General features: G+C 44.3%; 1 protein-coding gene across 2 annotated transcripts in view; it reads right to left on the reverse strand.

The window, feature by feature from the left end:
- dlg2 (discs, large homolog 2) overlaps positions 1 to 21,302 on the reverse strand; it is a 173,044-nt gene that overhangs the window by 4,046 nt on the left and 147,696 nt on the right. For both annotated transcript variants that reach the window (XM_083778062.1, XM_083778061.1), the window contains 9 exons: positions 20,693 to 20,807; positions 19,478 to 19,654; positions 18,163 to 18,238; positions 16,509 to 16,605; positions 8,244 to 8,294; positions 7,594 to 7,695; positions 5,718 to 5,890; positions 5,504 to 5,613; positions 5,320 to 5,411 (listed from right to left, as the gene is read on the reverse strand). In XM_083778062.1, the coding sequence (XP_083634188.1) occupies positions 5,320 to 5,411; positions 5,504 to 5,613; positions 5,718 to 5,890; positions 7,594 to 7,695; positions 8,244 to 8,294; positions 16,509 to 16,605; positions 18,163 to 18,238; positions 19,478 to 19,654; positions 20,693 to 20,807 (993 nt within the window). The remainder of the gene's footprint in view (positions 1 to 5,319; positions 5,412 to 5,503; positions 5,614 to 5,717; positions 5,891 to 7,593; positions 7,696 to 8,243; positions 8,295 to 16,508; positions 16,606 to 18,162; positions 18,239 to 19,477; positions 19,655 to 20,692; positions 20,808 to 21,302) is intronic.

Below are 21,302 nucleotides of genomic sequence, written 5' to 3' on the forward strand. Positions count from 1 at the left end.
TGACCTACAAGACTCTTCCCTGTGTCGGAAGACCCTGGTTAGTTTTCTAGCCTTATTACACCTCAGTGTACAGTTGGAAAACTACACTAGGCAACATGGCTACTGGCGGTGACGCTACACAGCACAACCAGACCCAGGAGGACCTTCAGCAGGGGTGACAACAGCCCTCCCGGGTTCCCGAGGAGGAACGCCACCGGGAATTTTCTCATGCAAATGCAGCAACCTGCTGTCCCCTGAGGACAGTCACTCTCGCTGCATGGTTTGCCTGGGTCTAGAGCATGCTCGCCAGGCTCTCGAGACCTCTGGTCTCTACCCCTGCTGCTTCTGCTTCGCAGACGGGGAGAAAAGCTGACGCATCTCACGCGTCAAGAGTCACCAAGACAGGTCCCTGGTCGACACCTCCGAGCCCGGCTGTCCCGACCAGCCCCAAACCTTGAGGCCTAGGCCCACCACCTCGTCCTCTCTCTCCAGACCCCTCAACCTTGACGCGTCTCAGAGACACCATGACGAGTCCTCCCTGGGCTCCTCCCCTGCCAGGAAGGCGGCTCGGACCGCCAACAACAAGCTCCACACGCTCTTCACCACACTGGTAAACAGGCCTGTGGAGCCAGACCCAAGACATCAGCCAGGCCTCGCCGGCTGGCTCTGGGTGCTGCTCTCCCTCCAGCGGGATCTCATCGGCCCACCGACGAGGCTCCCCCGAGCCGGGTGGTTGCGACAACGAGATGTCGGATGCAGTCCTAGGCCTTCACCGACAACTACCGCTGCTACTACTTCACGCAGCGGCCAAAGGCACGAGTCTCACTCGACGTGGTTCCCCAGCGACCCTCGACTACCGACTGCTTCCCTCAACATTACAGGTATGTACATTGTGAAGCTAGGGTTGTTTAGCTGTTTAGCTAACCTTTTCGAGGTCGGGAGTAGCAACCTCGTTGGATGGCCGATGCCACCCTAGCATGCTTAGCATTCTAGATAGGCTGCTTTTCAAGGTGGACGACGGACAGCGAGCTCCTCCAAGAGCTCCCTCCGCACGCCAACCCCAACACACCAGCGGTGGTAGGGGTGGCCGCTCTGGCTCCAAGTCCCACCAGGAGAGGGCAGGAGGCCAGCTGGCACCGTCCGGTGCCTCGGCCGACACCCCCAACCGTGACAGACGCCCGGCTGGGCGTGGCCACGGCCGCCCGCCCCATGGCCCCAGACGAGGCCAGGGCAGAGGCCGTGGGGAGCCACAGAGCAAGTGACACCGTCCCCATCCCAGGGGAGACGAGACCAGACGTCTCCCCTCCCCCCCCCGAGCCTGGATTCGAGTGTTCTTCTCACACTCAGACCGCCCAGGAAGAGGCGGGGGCTCACGATGCGGAGCATCACCACGGGTGCAGCCGATCATCGACATGTTGTTGTTTCCAATGTTGTACCTGTTTTATTTCCTGTAATGAAGGCCTTCACGCCATTAAAACAAAAACAACGACAACAACATCGGGGGGACATGAACCCACTGCCAGGAGTAGCCCCCGGGCTCTCCGACAGTGGGGCGGGACCTTGGCCTTGTGGCGGGCCTAAACGCCACTGGCAGGACGGGTCATGCCGAAATTTTCTCTGGTCCACCAGGGGGCGCCAGCCCTGCGCGACGACGCGCTCCCCTGGCGATGGAGAACCCCCTTGCGCGTCGCCTGACACAGTGGGAACTGTGCGGAGCGTCTCCTTGGGTTCTCCGCACCATAGCGAGAGGTTACAGGCTCCAGTTCGCTATGAGACCCCCTGCATTCGGAGAAGTCCTCTACTCCGATGCACGCGGTGAGGCGGGTCAGGTTCTCCAGCAGGAGATCAACTCTGCTGGAGAAGAAGGCTGTCAGAGAGGTACCCCTGAGCCAGAGTCGCAGCGGGTCTTACTCACGCTACTTCCTGGTCAAGAAGAAGGGGGGGGGGGGCTACGTCCAATCATGGACCTACGAGCTCTCAATCGGTACCTCAAGTCCTTCCGCTTCAAGATGCTGACAGCCAAGTCTCTTGTGCGCTCTATACGCCTGAACGACTGGTTCACATCTATAGACCTGAAAGACGCCTACTTTCACATCCCTATCTACCCACCTCACAGGAAGTTCCTGAGGTTCGGTTTCAAGGGGAAGGTGTACGAGTACACGGTTCTCCCCTCTGGGATGTCCCTGAGCCCCAGGGTGTTCGTCAACCGTGCACCGAGACGGCTCTGGCCCCTCTGCGGCGACGAGGTCTACGTGTAGCAAGCTACATCGACGACTGGCTTCTGAGTGCGGGCTCGCCACAGGAGGCACTGTGGAACACCACTCGGGTGGTGTCCCATATGTCCTCCCTAGGGTTCACCATAAATCACGAGAAGAGTGTTATGGTGCCCGCCCAGTCGATCAACTTCATAGGCATAGCACTGGATTCAGTCTCCTTCACGGCTCGGTTGAGCCCGGAGAGGATCGACGCCTTCCTGAAGTGCGTGGCCCTGTTCCAGAGAGGACACAGACTGCCACTCAGGATCTGCCTATGTATGGCGGGACTGATGGCATCGGCCATCTCTCCGGTGCGGTTGGGCAGACTCCACATGAGACCCTTTCAGCGCTGTTTGAGGTCTCTACGGGTGCCCACCAGATTCCTCTCGCGGCGAGTGACAATCCCCGGGGAATGCACGCTCGCCCTGAGATGGTGGTCGGACAGACGGATCCTGACGGAGGGAGTCCCCCTTGGTCTACCGTTGACCAGGAAGGTCGTCACTACGGACGCGAGCCTGAGTGGGTGGGGGGCCACCCACGAAGGCAGGTCAGCCAGAGGGATATGGGATGGAACCTTGAGGTCCGCCCACATCAATTATCTGGAACTCCTAGCGGTCTTCCTCGCGCTGCAAGCGTTCGAGCCGCTCATATGGGGTTGTCATGTCCTCGTCCGTACCGACAACACGACAACGATGTGCTACATCAACAGGCAGGGTGGACTGAGGTCCCTACGCCTGCACACGTTGGCATACAGGCTTTCGACTTGGTGCGACAGACGTCTTCTGTCACTGACAGCCTGCCACGTCCCGGGACTTCTGAACGCGGGTGCAGACCTGTTGTCCAGAGGTCCCCTCCGCTACAGCAACTGGTCCCTACACCCGGGTGTAGTGGAACAGATCTGGGACAGGTTCGGGACACCGGTGGCAGACCTGTTCGCTGCAGGCGGGAACGAGGAGTGTCCACTCTTCTTCTCCCTGACTGCTCCCATTGGGACTGGACGCGATGGCACATCGGTGGCCTCAGGGCCTACTCTATGCTTTTCCTCCACTGGAGTTGATTCCCTTCACCTTAGCCAGGGTGAGGGTTCAGGGCTCGAGCGTGCTCCTAGTGGCGCCAGCCCGAGGATCCTGGAGGCAGGACATCTGTCCCCTCCTCTACGACCGGCCCTGGCAGCTCCCTCTATGGAGGGATCTGCTTACCCAGGCGGGTCACAAGATATTCCACCCGCGCCCGCACGACCTAGATCTCTGGGTATGGCCGGTGAAGGATCGACCCTAGTAGCCACGGGCTTGCCCCCTAGAGTCATTGGGACGATTTTGGGAGCCAGGGCCCCTTCAACTAGACAGCGGTACAACACGGCTTGAAACGTGTTTGTGCGCTGGTGTGCTGCGAGGCCGGAACGGGTGGTTCCTTTTCAAGCCTCGGTGGTTCTTATCCTAACCTTCCTGCAGGAATTGTTGGATAGAAACTTGGGGAACTCCTCGGTCAAACTCAACCTGGCGGCCGTTCGGCCTACCATGTGGGTATGGACAACAGACCAATAAGTGAGAACTTATTGATTCGTCAGTTCATGAGGGGTGTCAAGCGTGCTCGGCCGGAATCTAGATCCTTAGCTTGGTGCTACACGCTCTGTCAAGAGCCCCCTTCGAACCACTGGACACAGTGGGTTTGAAATTTCTCTCACTAAAGACCGCCCTGCTGGTCGCCTTGGCTACAGCGAAGCGATCTAGTGACATGCATGCGCTCTCAGTGAGCTCAAGCTGCATGAGGTTCAGTGGGAACGATAACAGGGTTTTCGCTCAGGCCGAACCTGTCGTTCCTGCCTAAGAATTTTCCTTCCGGATGTGCTCCGGTAGATTTGGCGGCTTTCCACCCGCCCCCGTTCGCATCGGCGGAGGACGAGAGACTGAACAGTCTCTGTCCTGTCAGGGCACTGAAACTGTATGTGAACAGGACTGCTGCCTTTAGGAAGGGCAGTCAGTTGTTTGTTGCATGGGACCCTCAGAGAAGAGGGACTCCCATAACCGAGGTGAGACTTTCACAATGGGTTGTGGAAGCCATACAGTTGACTTATGCCGAAAGAGGAGCACAACCCCCGGAGGGTTTTGCGGGCTCACTCTACGAGGGGCATGTCTGCATCCTGGGCCCTTGCAAAGGGAGCCTCACTTCAGGATGTGTGTACGGCGGCGAGTTGGTCGTCCCCTTCGACTTTCGCCACGTACTACAACTTGGACGTGGCATCTTTTGGAATTGCTCACGCCGTTCCGGGAGCTGCCGCTATGTGATGGGACAGTTGGGAACAACGGTCACACACGCGCACTTCAGGAGATAGATCCTAGGGCATATAAGATGGGGTACCATCAGCCCGCGTCTGAGTGCTTAGACAGTCTACGCTGGCTAGCTCCTTGGATAGGTTCTTGTCTACTGGGCCTGTGGTCCAGATAGCCTCCTTGCCTTTCCTTCTCCCCACGGGCAGGGGACTGCTGGGGGAGGGATCCCGGGTCGGGCCTCCTTTTCAACTGGTGGTAGTGATACGGGGGGTTTATGTACACCCTTAGGCGATTCTTGAGCGAGATGAGCTTAGATAAACTCTGGGTTACTTTAGTAACCTCAGTTTATCAAGCGAATCGAGCGAGAGAATCGCCCTTACTACCCTTCTTGCTTAGAAAGAGCACAGAAAAAGGACTGGTTGATAGGAATGACGTCTTCCGGCTGTGCGCTGCTTTATAGGCTCTGGGCGGAGCTTGCAGCCACAGTCGTGACAGACAGCTGCACGACCCAATCAGTATTGTTTCGTGAGTATATGGATTTATTCTGTGTTGGCACCATGGAAATGGCGCCACCCTTAGGCGATTCTCTCGCTCGATTCGCTTGATAAACTGAGGTTACTAAAGTAACCCAGAGGTTTGTCTTACCAATACAATAATTCAAATGAGGTCTAATGTGGAGATGCCGTAGGAAAATAAAAATATATATACTCCATGTGACCCTGTGGACCTCGCTGTTGTCGTCCGAAGGTTGGCCTGGTCTATGTTGTGCTTTAGTTGGCTACTAATGAATCTATTGAAGTATTTTAATATCATACCTGTGAAGTATTCAGCAAACTCTTGCTCCAGCTTCATTGCCCTGTCATATGTCTTCTTTGCCTGCTCCTCTGTCAGTCGCTTATTCATCTCCCTGTTGGGCGAGAGTGACAATAAAAAAACAACCACAAAACCTGTTTATCCACTTTGAAACGACACAAAGCATGTATTTAAGTTAACACTCACATTAATGAGTCAATTGATCGAGGCTTAATGAAAATGGCGATGGGGTAGAGTTGTGCTACTTGTAGTCGCTTGATGGCGTTTCCAGACACATCCAGTATACAGTGTTTACCCTGAGAAATGGGGAGGAAGGGTTTTAAAAGATAATCCCTCAGCTTCTAAACAGGCACTTTAGCTCTTGATGATACGGTATTAAGTGCCAGTTAATGAGCCTCACCCTCTCAGCCACATATTTCACCGACATGACGCTAGTTCCATAGAGATTATCATTATATTGACCCGCCTCTATGAACTTGTGCTCTTGAATGTCCTTCTCCATCTGCTCTCTGGACATTACAAAGTGGTAGTCGCGGCCGTCAACCTCGTAGTCCCGCCTTGGTCGAGTGGTATCTATGAGAGGGGGAGAGAGTAGCCTAGTATTTACAACAGTGTCTTCTGGACCTCCTGTTCACACAGAACAACACCCTCTAAAGCAGTGGTTGTGCTTCTCAAAGAGGGCTCCAGGGACCCTACAAGCCCTATTTTACCTACCCCTTATCCCTAAACTTAAATACTATAAATAAGTATGCGTATAAATTAAGCTTATGAATCAATGAAATACACACTTCCCCATTAAAGGTTTCCCCACTATTTATGATAATTGTGCTAATCAACAAGGGGAGAAATCGAACATAAAGGACACATGTTCCAAATGGGAGAAAAGGGAGAAAATAGGGAGAAAGAAACAAAAGAAAACTCAACCACAACGAGTGACTCTCTTACCTTCTGACTCTGAATTGTTAGCAGCTTTATATGGTTCAAAATGTAAATTAGAATAAAAAAAAGAGATGGGTAAATCAAAACATGCAAAAGGAAAACAATGTATTCTACAATGCAAACAAAAAGGACAGAGGCTGTTCTGAAAAGGTTAATCAAAACTAGCCTACACTGTGCAACACACATAGCTTACTGCACGCACGCACACACGCACGCACGCACGCACGCACACACACACTTTCCCATGACAGTCCAGGTAATTATATGAGTAATTAACAACATAACAGTGAAGTACAGTTGAAAGTAAAACATGTTTATAATCAACTTGAGTTTTGTGTTCAGTACTACTACTTCAGAACATTTTAAAAAAATCAAAAGAACCCAATTGTCATGGTACCCATTAACCCACCATGACAAAATGAAAGTACTTGAAAGGTCTGATATCTGTGGTCACAGATAAATTGATTCCCATTTCAGTACGTTCATTTGGTTCCGAGATACAGTACGTTCATTTGGTTCCGAGATACAGTATGTTCATTTGGTTCTGAGATACAGTACGTTCATTTGGTTCCGAGGCACAGTACGTTCATTTGGTTCTGAGATACAGTACGTTCATTTGGTTCCGAGATACAGTACGTTCATTTGGTTCCGAGATACAGTACGTTCATTTGGTTCCGAGATACAGTACGTTCATTTGGTTCCGAGATACAGTATGTTCATTTGGTTCTGAGATACAGTACATTCATTTGGTTCCGAGATACAGTACGTTCATTTGGTTCCGAGATACAGTACGTTCATTTGGTTCCGAGATACAGTATGTTCATTTGGTTCTGAGATACAGTACGTTCATTTGGTTCTGAGATACAGTACGTTCATTTGGTTCCGAGATACAGTACGTTCATTTGGTTCCGAGATACAGTACGTTCATTTGGTTCCGAGATACAGTATGTTCATTTGGTTCTGAGATACAGTACATTCATTTGGTTCCGAGATACAGTACGTTCATTTGGTTCTGAGATACAGTACGTTCATTTGGTTCTGAGATACAGTACGTTCATTTGGTTCTGAGATACAGTACGTTCATTTGGTTCTGAGATACAGTACGTTCATTTGGTTCTGAGATACAGTATGTTCATTTGGTTCTGAGATACAGTACGTTCATTTGGTTCTGAGATACAGTACGTTCATTTGGTTCTGAGATACAGTACGTTCATTTGGTTCTGAGATACAGTACGTTCATTTGGTTCCGAGATACAGTACGTTCATTTGGTTCCGAGGCACAGTACGTTCATTTGGTTCCGAGATACAGTATGTTCATTTGGTTCCGAGGTACTTACGTGGCACGCAGGAACCAAACTTCTCAGGAAACTCTGATATCAGATCATCGTTGATTCGATCCTTCATTGGTCCAAGGATTATGACGGGTCTAGCATAATTAACTGGAATGGAAAATAAAAATTTATTCTACTTACTGAGGACAATTTGTGGGCTTGCTGAAAGTTACAATAATTAAATTTAATTTGTGGATAGCTTTTTTGAGATGGGAGTGTGGAAACCGAGGATACAAATGAGAATACATTTGGTTGGAATAATGTTAAATATACAACGTGTGTAAGACAACAGAAAGTGTTTCTTGTAACAGTTACACCAAATGACACATATGCAAAAGTTAACCATATAACAACAATACGTTAATATCAGAAAGCAAAGAAGTGCACAAACATCTTGATATCGTCTCTGTCGTGTCGACTCGGATGGAAACCTGTTCAAAATTGTTGCTTTCCAGGATTCTAATTCAAAAGCAGCAAAAGTAGCAGATCGACAAGCAAGAAATGCGGCTGTGGATCTGCTACTTGAGCTGTAGTATGATCAAGTAGAGCATTAACCCACAGTTATAATATGGAAATAGGATGATTCTGCCCGACAGCGACAATATACATCTCAATACATTTGATCAAATGTTCTCATGGTGTGTGTGACTACTTACTCTCTTGTCGCATCACAGGTTCATATGACAGTATGACTTCCTCTTGGCTCCCTGGTAAGATACATAGCATGTATACTTGTATTAGGTGAAGGCCAGTAGTTAACAGTTGACATCAACAACATCATGCTGTTGTTGTTTCTTTTTTTAACCCAAGAGGGACTGGGATACATGCATTGTAAATATGTCATACTGGATTTGTTGATCAATTTGTTTGTAATTTTGTTATGTGTTCGTGAATACTACAATAAATGATTATTTCCAATGTGGCCCATAAAGACAGACAGTAATGTCTAATTTGAATTATGATAAGAGGACATGACTTGTCTTTTCAGTTGAGAGTTAGTTGTCTTTGGCCCTGGCCTGCATGGTTTGGTTGTTTGGTAAGTCTTACAACCAGTAGTCAATTTACTTACAGTAGGCTGCTGATGAATAAAAATCATACATCTGATTTTGCATTAAATCACTTTGACTTATTTAGCGTAAAGTAGTGCTATAATAATGCTGTCGTAGTTAAGTTACGATAATGGTGATGAACTGACAAAGCAAAGCATCATCACCATCCTAATTCCATCATGGCCAACAGTAGCAGATGGCATTCAGAGGTCAAATAGCTATCACTGACATGAAAAGCAGGACAAGAAAAAACAAATAATAGGAATGACCCTTATCATCTCTGTTGGGTGGAAACCTCAATATGTCCAAAACTGTGACTTTTCAGGATTCAAATATAATAATATAGCAAAAGTAGCAGATCTACAAGCTCAAAATGTTTTGAGCTTGTGGATCTGCTACTTAAAAAAAATAATCTGTGACGCTGTTAGGACCAAGTAGGCCGTTAATTTACAAAACATCCTGAAATGTTTTAATATGGAGATAAGAGGTTTCTGTCCGACAGCTGGTAAATAAATATATGGTGTACTGTAGGTATAATATAATGGTTTAAGGTATAATGATGAGTCCAAGTTTTACTTGCAATGGAAAGACCAAAATACGTAATATGTAATGTATATGTATGTTGCTCTTTTTACCAAGTGGTCCTCATTACACATTGGTGCTATATATACTGTAGATCAATCAGTCTGTTTTATAATACACATTAATACATGTTATGTTGTTTACACATCTTGTGTTCAAAACATCTTCCAATCTATGTTAATAACTGCAGCATCATGTTAACAGACTGACACACTGTCTGTCATACACTATGTGATACAGCTATAAATAGCTATAAAGAAAGATGACTGACATAATAAATAAAATCAGTTACAGTATCATGTGTGCCTTATCATGCCATGTGTATCTATAGTGAGCTAAGCAATGAATGTAGAGCAGTGGTTTTCCATATTTTGTGCCCAAGGCACACCAATGGGCAAGTAAAAATCTGAAGGCACACCTGTATTTGTGGTGAAAATAGATAATAATACAAGCTCACAAGGCGTCGCATGACAACGCGTAGTGAGCTTGTACATCTGTTTTTTGTGATTTTTAACAAGATTAGTAATACAATAATCATGTTTCATGTTTTTCTTTTAGGGTAGGCCTAGTCTCGTGTTGCCAGGCTGTACTTGCCTCTGGCAATTTTTAAATGCTTCCGTCATACAGTCTGGAGCAACGGAAGCTCTATCATGAGTAAAATATAAAGCGATAGTGAAGCCTCCTCCCCACTTCTTTACACTTTACAGTCGGGGCAAATTTATCCTAATATAAATATAAATCATGTAAACATATATAGCTTGTTGCTTAGCGGAAATGGAAATAAAAAACAAAACAAATTCCCTGGGATTCACGTCTCACAGCACACCAGTATGCTTCGGCACACGGTTTGGGAACCAGTGACGTAATGAACTGAATGACTGTGATTAGGTCAGGAATGGATTGCAGAGCTGTCCAAATCTCTGTGATTATGTAGCAGTACAAATACTGCATCATCAGCAACAATGTGGCCTAGCATAGCAACAGAACACATTATAGCCAGGGCTACTGGCTATAACTAAGTAACTAACTAAAATATGTAAATAAATACATATCTAACAATTGTGTTTGCAGATGGTTACCACTGCCTATTGGCTTTAATGTTAGACAGAAAAGTTATAGTCCAGTACCTGCCTGTAGACCCTATCGCAATTTGGTGTTGGGGGAATTTCTCACTTGAACTGAGTCAATGGGTCCCTAGACATGAAAGATCAATGAGGTGCTTGTCCGCCATAGTGCCACGAATGGCGCAATGGCCACATCAAAAATGGCCGCCATCGGCTATGATGAAAATCCAACCTTTTTGTTTTTTAGTGTTTAAGCACATGTAATACATACATTTTGACTAATTGTGGTGTGTGGAATTCATTTCTGATATTGTTTTGATGATTTGGGGTGATTTTGACCTTGAAAGGTCATAGTCAAGGTCATTTTGCTATTCCACAGACCTTGGCCATAACTTGTCCATTTTTAGGAGTAAGAACAGGAACAATAAGTCTATTTCAACTAAATCTGACTCTTAAAATTAATTTCTGATATTGTTTTGACCATTAGGGATCATCCTGTCATTGAATTATTGATGTTAATGTCATTTTTCAATAATTCGATTATGATTCTTTAGTCGCTTTTACTATATATTTTCATGATTTGTTTTCTTTACATAAACAAAATACATGGGCATGAGAAAAACAACAACAGCACCATATGTGCTGTGTGAATAAGCCCATTGTACAAAATACTCTGTCCATGGCCCAAATGAGCCAATTCATTGCTATGGCAACCCCATAGTGGAGGTAAGTCAATATATCATAAGAATCGTTCACTTGATGGTACAAGCACCAAATTTGGTACACAAGTGCTTCAGAACCTACTCTCTCAGAAAAGTACGTTGTCCACTTGAAAAAACTAAATGGCCACCATTTTTCAAGATGGCCGCCAAATGAAAAGGGCCTTTTGTGGCAGTTCTGGACAACCGTGGGTCCGACCAACTCGAGACCGGGCACTGCACTCCCTGTGTGTGTGTGGAACGTGTGTGTCGAATTCGGTGAAGTCGGTGGGGCAAACGGTTCTCGGGTTACATGGATTACAGATGTACAGACACACACAGACTTGAATATATGTCAATGGGCAATGCCCATTGGGGTTTTTTTTAGATGATGGGTAAGAAGAGAGAGATGTGATGTCAGGTGGTGTGGGCTAAGAAGTGGTCAGGGCTAAGATAAAGTATATGAGATGTACAGTAAGTGCAAAGAGAGATGGTGAGGGAGGGAGAAAATGATTTGTACCAATTGACCAAACAGTAGACAGTAGTGTATCACGTTAAGGTGAGTATAGAGATGGAAATGTTCTAGCAAGTGAAGCCAGTGTATTGAGAATATGGGACATATGTGTCAGGAGTTATTTGTGACAGAAGGCTACCAGTGAGAGGGAAGATGTATACGATGGTAGTGAGACCAGCCATGCCGTACGGTTGGAAACGGTGGCACTGATGAAAAGGAGGCACAGCTGGAGGTGGCAGAATTAAGGATGCTATGGTTCTCATTAGGAGTGAAAAGGAAGGACATTATCAGAAATTACTGAATTAGAGGATCAGCCCAGGTTAGAAGGTTTGGGGATAAAGCAAGAGAGGTGAGGTTGAGATGGTTTAGACATGTGAAAAGGAGGGATGAGGGTACATTGGGAGAAGGATGCTGAAGATGTAGCTGCCAGGTAAGAGGATGGCCAAAGACAAGGTTTAAGGATGCTGTGAGAGATGACATGAAGGTGGCAGGTCACAGAGGAAGATGTAGAAAACAAAACCAAAAGGGGTCCTCCCCTTTTCCCTGTGCGTGCACACACACACACACACACACACACACACACACACACACACACACACACACACACACACACACACACACACACACACACACACACACACACACACACACACACGGTACTCTACAGTACACTACAGTATGTTACAGTACAGTATGGTAAAGTACAGTAACGTGCGGTACGGCATGGTACAGTATGATACCATAAGGTATGGTACAGTACAGTATGATGCCGTACAGTACAGTAAGGTACAGTATGATACCATACAGTAAGGTACAGTATGGTACAGTATGGTACCATGCAGTACGGTACAGTACAGTACAGTACAGTATTGTAAAGTATGATACCATACAGTACGGTACGGTATGGTATCATACAATTTACAATTTAGGCATTTAGCAGACGCTCTTAATCCAGAGCGACTTACATTTAAGCAAGAACAAAAGCATGGGAATACATCACATAAAAGCATTTATCAATATCATGAAACATGCGTAAGCTAAGAAAGTAACAGTGGAATATCTATATAATGAAACTATACATACACTATACATATAAACTATACATATTTACTACTATGCTATACATATGTACTATGGCGTGCTATAACTATATACAATACAATTATAGTGCTGTCTACATAACATGCTATAAGTCTGTATCAGATGCTATCTAAGCCAACAGAAATGCTATCTAAGGGGTTAGGGTAAGTGCTATGGGCCATGATGGAGTCTGAAAAGGTGGGTTTTCAGGCTACGGCGGAAATCATACTGTACCTTACTGTACTGTACGGCATCATACTGTACTGTACCATACCTTATGGTATCATACTGTACCATGCCGTACCGCACGTTACTGTACTTTACAATACTGTACTGTAACATACTGTAGTGTACTGTACAGTACCGTGTGTGTGTGTGTGCACGCACAGGGAAAAGGGGAGGACCCCTTTTGGTTTTGTTTTCTACATCTTCCTCTGTGACCTGCCACCTTCATGTCATCTCTCACAGCATCCTTAAACCTCGTCTTTGGCCATCCTCTTACCTGGCAGCTACATCTTCAGCATCCTTCTCCCAATGTACCCTCATCCCTCCTTTTCACATGTCTAAACCATCTCAACCTCACCTCTCTTGCTTTATCCCCAAACCTTCTAACCTGGGCTGATCCTCTAATTTAGTCATTTCTGATCAAGTCCTTCCTTTTCACTCCTAATGAGAAGCATAGCATCCTTAATTCTGCCACCTCCAGCTGTGCCTCCTTTTCATCAGTGCCACCGTTTCCAACCGTACGGCAAATAACTCCTGACACATATGTCCCATATTCTCAATACACTGGCTTCACTTGCTAGAACATTTCCATCTCTATACTCACCTTAACCTGTTACACTACTGTCTACTGTTTGGTCAATTGGTACAAATAATTTTCTCCCTCCCTCACCATCTCTATTTGCACTTACTGTACATCTCATATACTTTATCTTAGCCCTGACCACTTCTTAGCCCACACCACCTGACATCACATCTCTCTCTTCTTACCCATCATCTAAAAAAAACCCCAATGGGCATTGCCCATTGACATATATTCAAGTCTGTGTGTGTCTGTACATCTGTAATCCATGTAACCCGAGAACCGTTTGCCCCACTGACTTCACCGAATTCGACACACACGTTCCACACACACACAGGGAGTGCAGTGCCCGGTCTCGAGTTGGTCGGACCCACGGTTGTCCAGAACTGCCACAAAAGGCCCTTTTCATTTGGCGGCCATCTTGAAAAATGGTGGCCATTTAGTTTTTTCAAGTGGACAACGTACTTTTCTGAGAGAGTAGGTTCTGAAGCACTTGTGTACCAAATTTGGTGCTTGTACCATCAAGTGAACGATTCTTATGATATATTGACTTACCTCCACTATGGGGTTGCCATAGCAATGAATTGGCTCATTTGGGCCATGGACAGAGTCTTTTGTACAATGGGCTTATTCACACAGCACATATGGTGCTGTTGTTGTTTTGCTCATGCCCATGTATTTTGTTTATGTAAAGAAAACAAATCATGAAAATATATAGTAAAAGCGACTAAAGAATCATAATCGAATTATTGAAAAATGACATTAACATCAATAATTCAATGACAGGATGATCCCTAATGGTCAAAACAATATCAGAAATTAATTTTAAGAGTCAGATTTAGTTGAAATAGACTTATTGTTCCTGTTCTTACTCCTAAAAATGGACAAGTTATGGCCAAGGTCTGTGGAATAGCAAAATGACCTTGACTATGACCTTTCAAGGTCAAAATCACCCCAAATCATCAAAACAATATCAGAAATGAATTCCACACACCACAATTAGTCAAAATGAATGTATTACATGTGCTTAAACACTAAAAAACAAAAAGGTTGGATTTTCATCAGAGCCGATGGCGGCCATTTTTGATGTGGCCATTGCGCCATTCGTGGCACTATGGCGGACAAGCACCTCATTGATCTTTCATGTCTAGGGACCCATTGACTTAGTTCAAGTGAGAAATTCCCCCAACACCAAATTGCGATAGGGTCTACAGGCAGGTACTGGACTATTAGCAATGCTAACATATTTTAAGGTGCTGAAAATGACTAAATGTAGGAAACGGAATGTAAGACAAGACAAGGTCAAGGGATCAATTAATATGTATCCATGAAATTCTGGAAATTGCTCAAATGTAAAAGAAACAGCACGTCATCCTGTCCATGTCCTTATGATTTCAATCTATAGGGGCAACACGCTTCACAATGTAGTGATTATTTATTTGTATCATTATGTATTAGGTATTATTAAATAATCCAATCCAACAGAGGAAGGACACTGTGTACAAAATTGTTCATGCAAAGCACAATTCGTGCAAATATCAGAATTATGATCTGTAAGGATGCAATCGCATAATAGGTGACATCCACTTAGGGCCAACTAAAGGCTAGGATAGTTATATCTGTGTGCATCATGCAACCATGCTTCAATCAACAACATCATTAACCATATTCACATGGTGGCCATTTTGCTCTTCCATCATTTGCAAACATGGCAACCGCATGAATATGATCAGTTGGAGATGTGGGGCCATTTGGTACAAACAATATTCAGCATGCCACCCTTGATTCAGAAACTACACAAGCGGGGACAAAAAAGACATTTAGATTAATCTCAGGGAACATAATTCTGCAAGCTCTAATGTTTGGCTACAACGTTTATATGATTTGTACTCCAAATGTTAAATGTGAATGTTAGAGGTTTGTATGCAGTTAGTTGCTCAGATAATTCAGTGAGCCTTCACCACTAGTTACAAAAAAACATACAAACTGTGTTGGTACACAACAGGTTAGCATATGGCTGACAATTTGGTGCAAATATATACAGTATAGTGCAGCATGCGCACTACAGAGAAAGTCTACAACAAAGACTTACTATATCTGGAACAACTTCCTTTTATTTATAACGTATTAACGTGTAACAAATCACAGCCTCATCTGGTTTAGATATTAGAGATGTTCAAATTGCTGTTACGGTTTTACTTATTAATCATTCAGTCATTACTAGGTGGTAAGATTTCCAGCATGATGCTGATGTTACCCTCCCAAAAGAGTTTGATGAACCATGTGTCAACGGACAGAGAGAGGTTTTAGACACAGCAAACCAAAAGAAACAAGACAAACCGACCAGATAAAGCATGCAACAATGCTGATATTCCAAAAACATAAACTAAACCGAGGAATCTTTTCAAAAGGAGATTATAATGTTATGGTGAAATATATAGTAAAGATGAGGGACCACTCCTGGGTCAACTTACTGAATGTCTTTGTCCCATACCCATCATCACCCATCCCCAGGAAGTCCTAAACCAGCGTCCAAAGAGAGCCACGATGAAGGAGAGAGAGGAAGAGGAACAGCCGCAAATGAGGAAGAGGTGAGAGACACAAAGGAAGGAGCTGTCGGAGTATGCAGCGAGCCCACGGGCAAGGTCAGTGACCATCTGTCTCTGCCCTGACATTAAACAGCCACCAGAGGGTGCCAAACGCTCTAGCTGGAGTCTGGACAAGTAGGGCAGACCCACACTGTCCAATTTCACAGGGTGGATTGATTGTGTGGGCTGCTGGTTTTTTGGACCGAATCGAGCGGAAGGGGGAATTCAATGCCAAAACCACTGTTTTGGGACTGCATTTACTTTCCTCCTGCATTTCCTCTCGGTGGTGACCGAGAAGAATTCGAGACACGCAGACCGATTCCAACCATTTAGTCGCCGTACAATCAAAAGAAACTAAGGACAATGCGGGAGAGAGAAAAAGACAGAACAAGGAAAAGAGAGGAAGCTAGAGAGATGTTCCATGAAACCCCTGTCCTCACACACGTTCACCTGTCTAACCTATAGGCCCTACATGTAACCTACACTGTACTATGTCTATAGAATATTTACTCTACATGTGTGTGCACTGCAGCTTACTTACGGTCTGAATCACTGCCATCTTGCTCACCCTCTTTGTTCTTGTAGAAAGGGAACTTTCGTGTAAAGATGAAACTCTTTTTACGTTTGTCATTGAATGACTGTGGAGGAGAGAGAGCATGGGGGCAAACAGGTGTTTCTGACTGTTGTCACATTCATGCACACCTTGCAAACAGTGGGACGTCAAGAAGTTAACAACTTTCACCATGGTGTACTTCATGTCATTATATTGCCAAAAATAATGAAGAAATGTTCCAAAATAGCAAGAATAGTGGCTTTACGAGATCACCGGGTCACATATTGTGACGCATTGAGGACTAGATTGGCTATTTTTGCTATAAGTACATTCTTTGAGACACATACTGTATACCATTACCCATATTTGGTGTATCTATATGAATAACTGGACCGTTCACAGTCACACCCAGGTATCATTTTAGAGTAAAATAGCTAGTGGGGGGATATAGTGAATTACTACTTGACGTGCCACAGTTGCAACCAAGACATACATAAAATAAATACAAGCAAGGCAGGAAAAGAGTTGCCAAGATCATGCTGTGAGAAAAAGCAACATTTGAGATTTAGTAAAAGAAGAGATCGTCAGAAAGAGGAATATAAAATGCATGCAGTTAAAGAAATGGGAGGTTAGATAGGGGTTGAGGGTGAGATTAAAGTAATGAATGATCAATGTCCTTTGAAGACAAAACAATGAATGATGCAACTGATTCTATGTCTCGAAGCCTGTCAGATTCCATGAGAGTCGAGTGGGCAGTGGATCGTTAACGTGAGTTGAAGGTACAATTCGTTACCTCAGAAGGTTATCTCATCCCTGACTGCTTTCAAAGACTGATGTGAACATGAGTCTAAGTAAAGGGAGTCCAAAAGAAAAAAGGGCTATTCTAATGGCAAAGGTTACAGGCAGAAAACGGTTCATTAATTACACCATTCACTGTTAATAATCAACCAAACAAAATCTATATATAAATTGTTTCATATATAAAAGTTTAATATAAAAGTAAAAATGGTTACTCTGTTATTAACAGTTGTCTGAACATAGTTTAGATGTTTGTTTTTGTGGTTGGAAATGTGATATTTTGATGAAAGATGAAATGAGTAAATACAGCAGCCTACATGAATACAGTGTGAAATGGGAGGAAATGACCTATAGAGCAAGTGAGATCTAACTCAACTACATCTAGGAAATCTAATCACGTGAGACTAACGCGTGCAGTTAGGTAGTTATAGATGACATAAACCTATGGAAAGAATTGAAATGTGCTAAAAACGTGACATTTAATTCAACCACTTGAACCCTGAGGACCTGAATTGCAAATGTACTTGGTATGCAGTTGTCTTTACTCTAGTCTATACCAAATGACTTCGCCAAAAATAGCCGATCTACAAGTTCACAATGTGTCAAGTTGCAACGCGTTGTGAGCTTGTAGATCTGCTATTTTTGCTGAATGTCCCCCCCTGTGGATGCTGGGGTTCAACTAGTTAAGAGGAGATAGTCGTCTAGTGTTTTTTTTTTCATACTGGAAAGTTTGATGTTCTACTTATTACGGCACAGAAATGTCGCCGTTATATCCTTGTAAATGAGTTCATTGTGTGACACTATCGTTTGTCACCTGCCAGCTCGCCAAAAGGAACTTACTTACCGCTTTTGAATCAAAGGAGCCAGGTTTTGCGTTGAACTTGACTGTCTTAAGGCGTGCACGCTCCTTCCTCTCCACCCTGACAAACACAGAGACAGACTGCAGTCAGACACCAGCTCACTGACATCACTGTTGGCCTACATATCATCCAGCCATCGTAAACTCTTGTGGAATTTGAGAAATATAAACAAGTTTCTATGGCATTTCAGCAGATAATGGCCGATTTCTTCACTATGGACATTCAGTCCCCGCATAACTTCCGGGTTTGATGATGATGTCACACGCATACCCTATATAGTGTTAACTACGCTCCTGTCCTGCCGGTTAATAGGATGTACAGTACCGGTACTACTAACCAATCGCAGCCGGCATAAACGCAAACATACTCGGACCCTCCAATTTTAAATCATTTAGTAAAGGTGTCACATTTATGTTAGTCATTTGCCTTATTTAAAATGGATACAACAATACATGCCGCTGTTGCTAGCACAGATTCACAGAGAGAGAGAGAGAGAGAGACGTTACTTTGTCAGACAGTGAATTATTATTAGACTTGCGCCCCTTTCTAGTTCAAGAGAGAAATGGAGCAAAAAGTAACGGGACGACCAGCCCCAGGGAGCGTCTCCGGCAGTGAAAACATTTATTACACTGAAACACTGAGCCAGGAGGCAGGAGCCATTACTGTAACAGAACATTTTTTAGCAAGATGCCTAATGTGACAGAATTCAACTATTTAATTGGAACAAATGGAAATTAAGTAACATGATTTCATGGTTTATTATAGGGGGTTATTTTGCCAGCTATTTTGTTCAACTTATGGCAGTGGTTCACAAACTTTTTCATGTCAAGGACCCCCACATTGACATTTATTAGCCCGCGGACCCCCATATGAAAATATATGCCAGGGACCCCCATAAGAGAAGATATTTACGGCTCTAGCAGTGATTCTCAACCTGTTTAATTACAAGGACCCTCAGTTTGATATGCATGTTAGTCTACAGACCCCCATTTAATGGCATTTCTATCTCTGGGACCCCCAATTTATATTGTAAAATCAATGTTAATGTAACGATCTGAGAGTGTACACATGGAACCAAATGGACCTGTTAGGACTTAGGGTCCATTTGGTTCAATTTGTAAACTCTCAGAGTTATGGACCCATAAAGGTCCATTTGGTTCCTAACTATCATTTGGCTGGGGACCCCCTGGAACTCCCCCAAGGACCCCTGGGGGTCCCCGGATCCCACTTTGGGAACGACTGACTTATGAGACAGTTCTTTGAATATTCCATGAAGCATGCAGCATTCTGCCAGCTCACCTTCTCTTGCTGGGGATGACTCCCATCTCTTCACTGTCCCCGTGAGGGGTCACTCGGCGGGCCTGCCACCATTCGTCATCCGAGGCATTGATGACGTGGAGGATGTCCCCATACCTGAAACTGAGCCCTTGACTTGGGAGACCGCTGTCCTTTGATTTCTCATAGTCAAACAGCGCCCTGTTAGGGGTGCAAGAGGGACTAATTAGGGATTGTCATCATATCGTCGCTCTAGGGCCAATTTTTTTTTATTTAGTTATTAGTTAAACTTAACCATTTTCAATATGATGTCCCTATTTTGGGCATGTGATAGGCCAACCTTTTTTAATTTTCTATAGCTGATCAACAAGCTCATTATGCATCTCAATGCAATGTGTTGTGAGCTTGTAGATCAGCAATTAACTTTTATAGTAAGTATAAAACAGTGCATTAATGTATTTAAAAAAAAAGGTTTCTGCGTGACAGCGATAACAACTGTCTTCCCTATTGAGTTTCTAATCCAGTTCCCTGTTCATATCATCATTGTGACACATGTGAGGTCAAACTACGCCTGACACACTGTTCTTTTTTGAGAAGCTAGAAGCATTACAGGGTCATTACTATTGGTCCATGGGGGCTTTCTATATTAAGCCACTAAACCTTATATCTGCCATGCTCTTTCAGCTATTGCCCTCAAACTTGACTTCTGAATGTCATTCATCATGAGGAACGATAGTGGAGATTCAGAGTCCAGTATTGTCACCTCTCTGGTAGAATGCATATTATTATATTATATTATAATAATTAACATATTATAAACCCTAGCGACCCTATTGGAGGGGGGGGGGATATTCCGCAAAAATAGCTATTATGCCATCTCAAAATGCAGCCTGTCGGGAGCTTGTAGATTGGCTATTTTTGGCGATGAGATTTTGTGTATAGTAGACAGAAGAAAGGAGCAGACTTAGTATAGAGTGCTGGGTTACCTCAGACAACTAAGTACAGTATAGGATTTAAAAGTAAAAGACATAACTACATTTTGTATTTAATACAATATTTACATTATTTAGGGTTAGGGGTTATTTATTTATTTATTAAGTCATAAAGATGAGTCACATCATTGTTATTATATAAGACACATTACATTTACATGAAATGTGAATATGTGAAATGTGAATATTACGTTTGCATGAATATGTTTTTTAATGAATACGTCAAAAACATATAATAAAGCCTGACCTGACATAGAGGGACCTCTTTTGATTGGTTCGCAGCGATCCTGACCCAGAACTCATGCTGTGGTTCATCATTTGCTCCCGCAGGTCATGGATTTTGGCTTCAAAACGCCCATACTCTGCAAGAGAGGTACAGACTGGATCAGGACCCACAATAAAACAAAGTCAAATTCCCACAATAAATTCTGGGCAAGAAAACACTCAACGAAAATGTTATTTAAATCAAAATGAAACTCGTAGAACCTATGACGTGATATATGATTGCAGTTGTTACGTAAATGATGTACCAAGGAGATGACACAGGCCAAAGTACACACACACACACACACACACACACACACACACACACACACACACACACACACACACACACACACACACACACACACACACACACACACACACACACACACACACACACACACACACACACACACACACACACACACACACAGGTGAACACATGAATGTCCATGGTGAAGAAAGCGGACATTATCTGCTGAAATGCCATAGAAACTTGTTTATATCACCCACCCACCCCCATATTTCTTTTTTATTTCCGTCAATGTCCAATAGTTTTACTCAACGTCCAGCTGGGGAGATGTACCGATATG

Source organism: Protomyctophum parallelum (assembly GCF_964188405.1).
Source record: "Protomyctophum parallelum genome assembly, chromosome: 1".
Classification (NCBI taxonomy): Eukaryota; Metazoa; Chordata; class Actinopteri; order Myctophiformes; family Myctophidae; genus Protomyctophum; species Protomyctophum parallelum.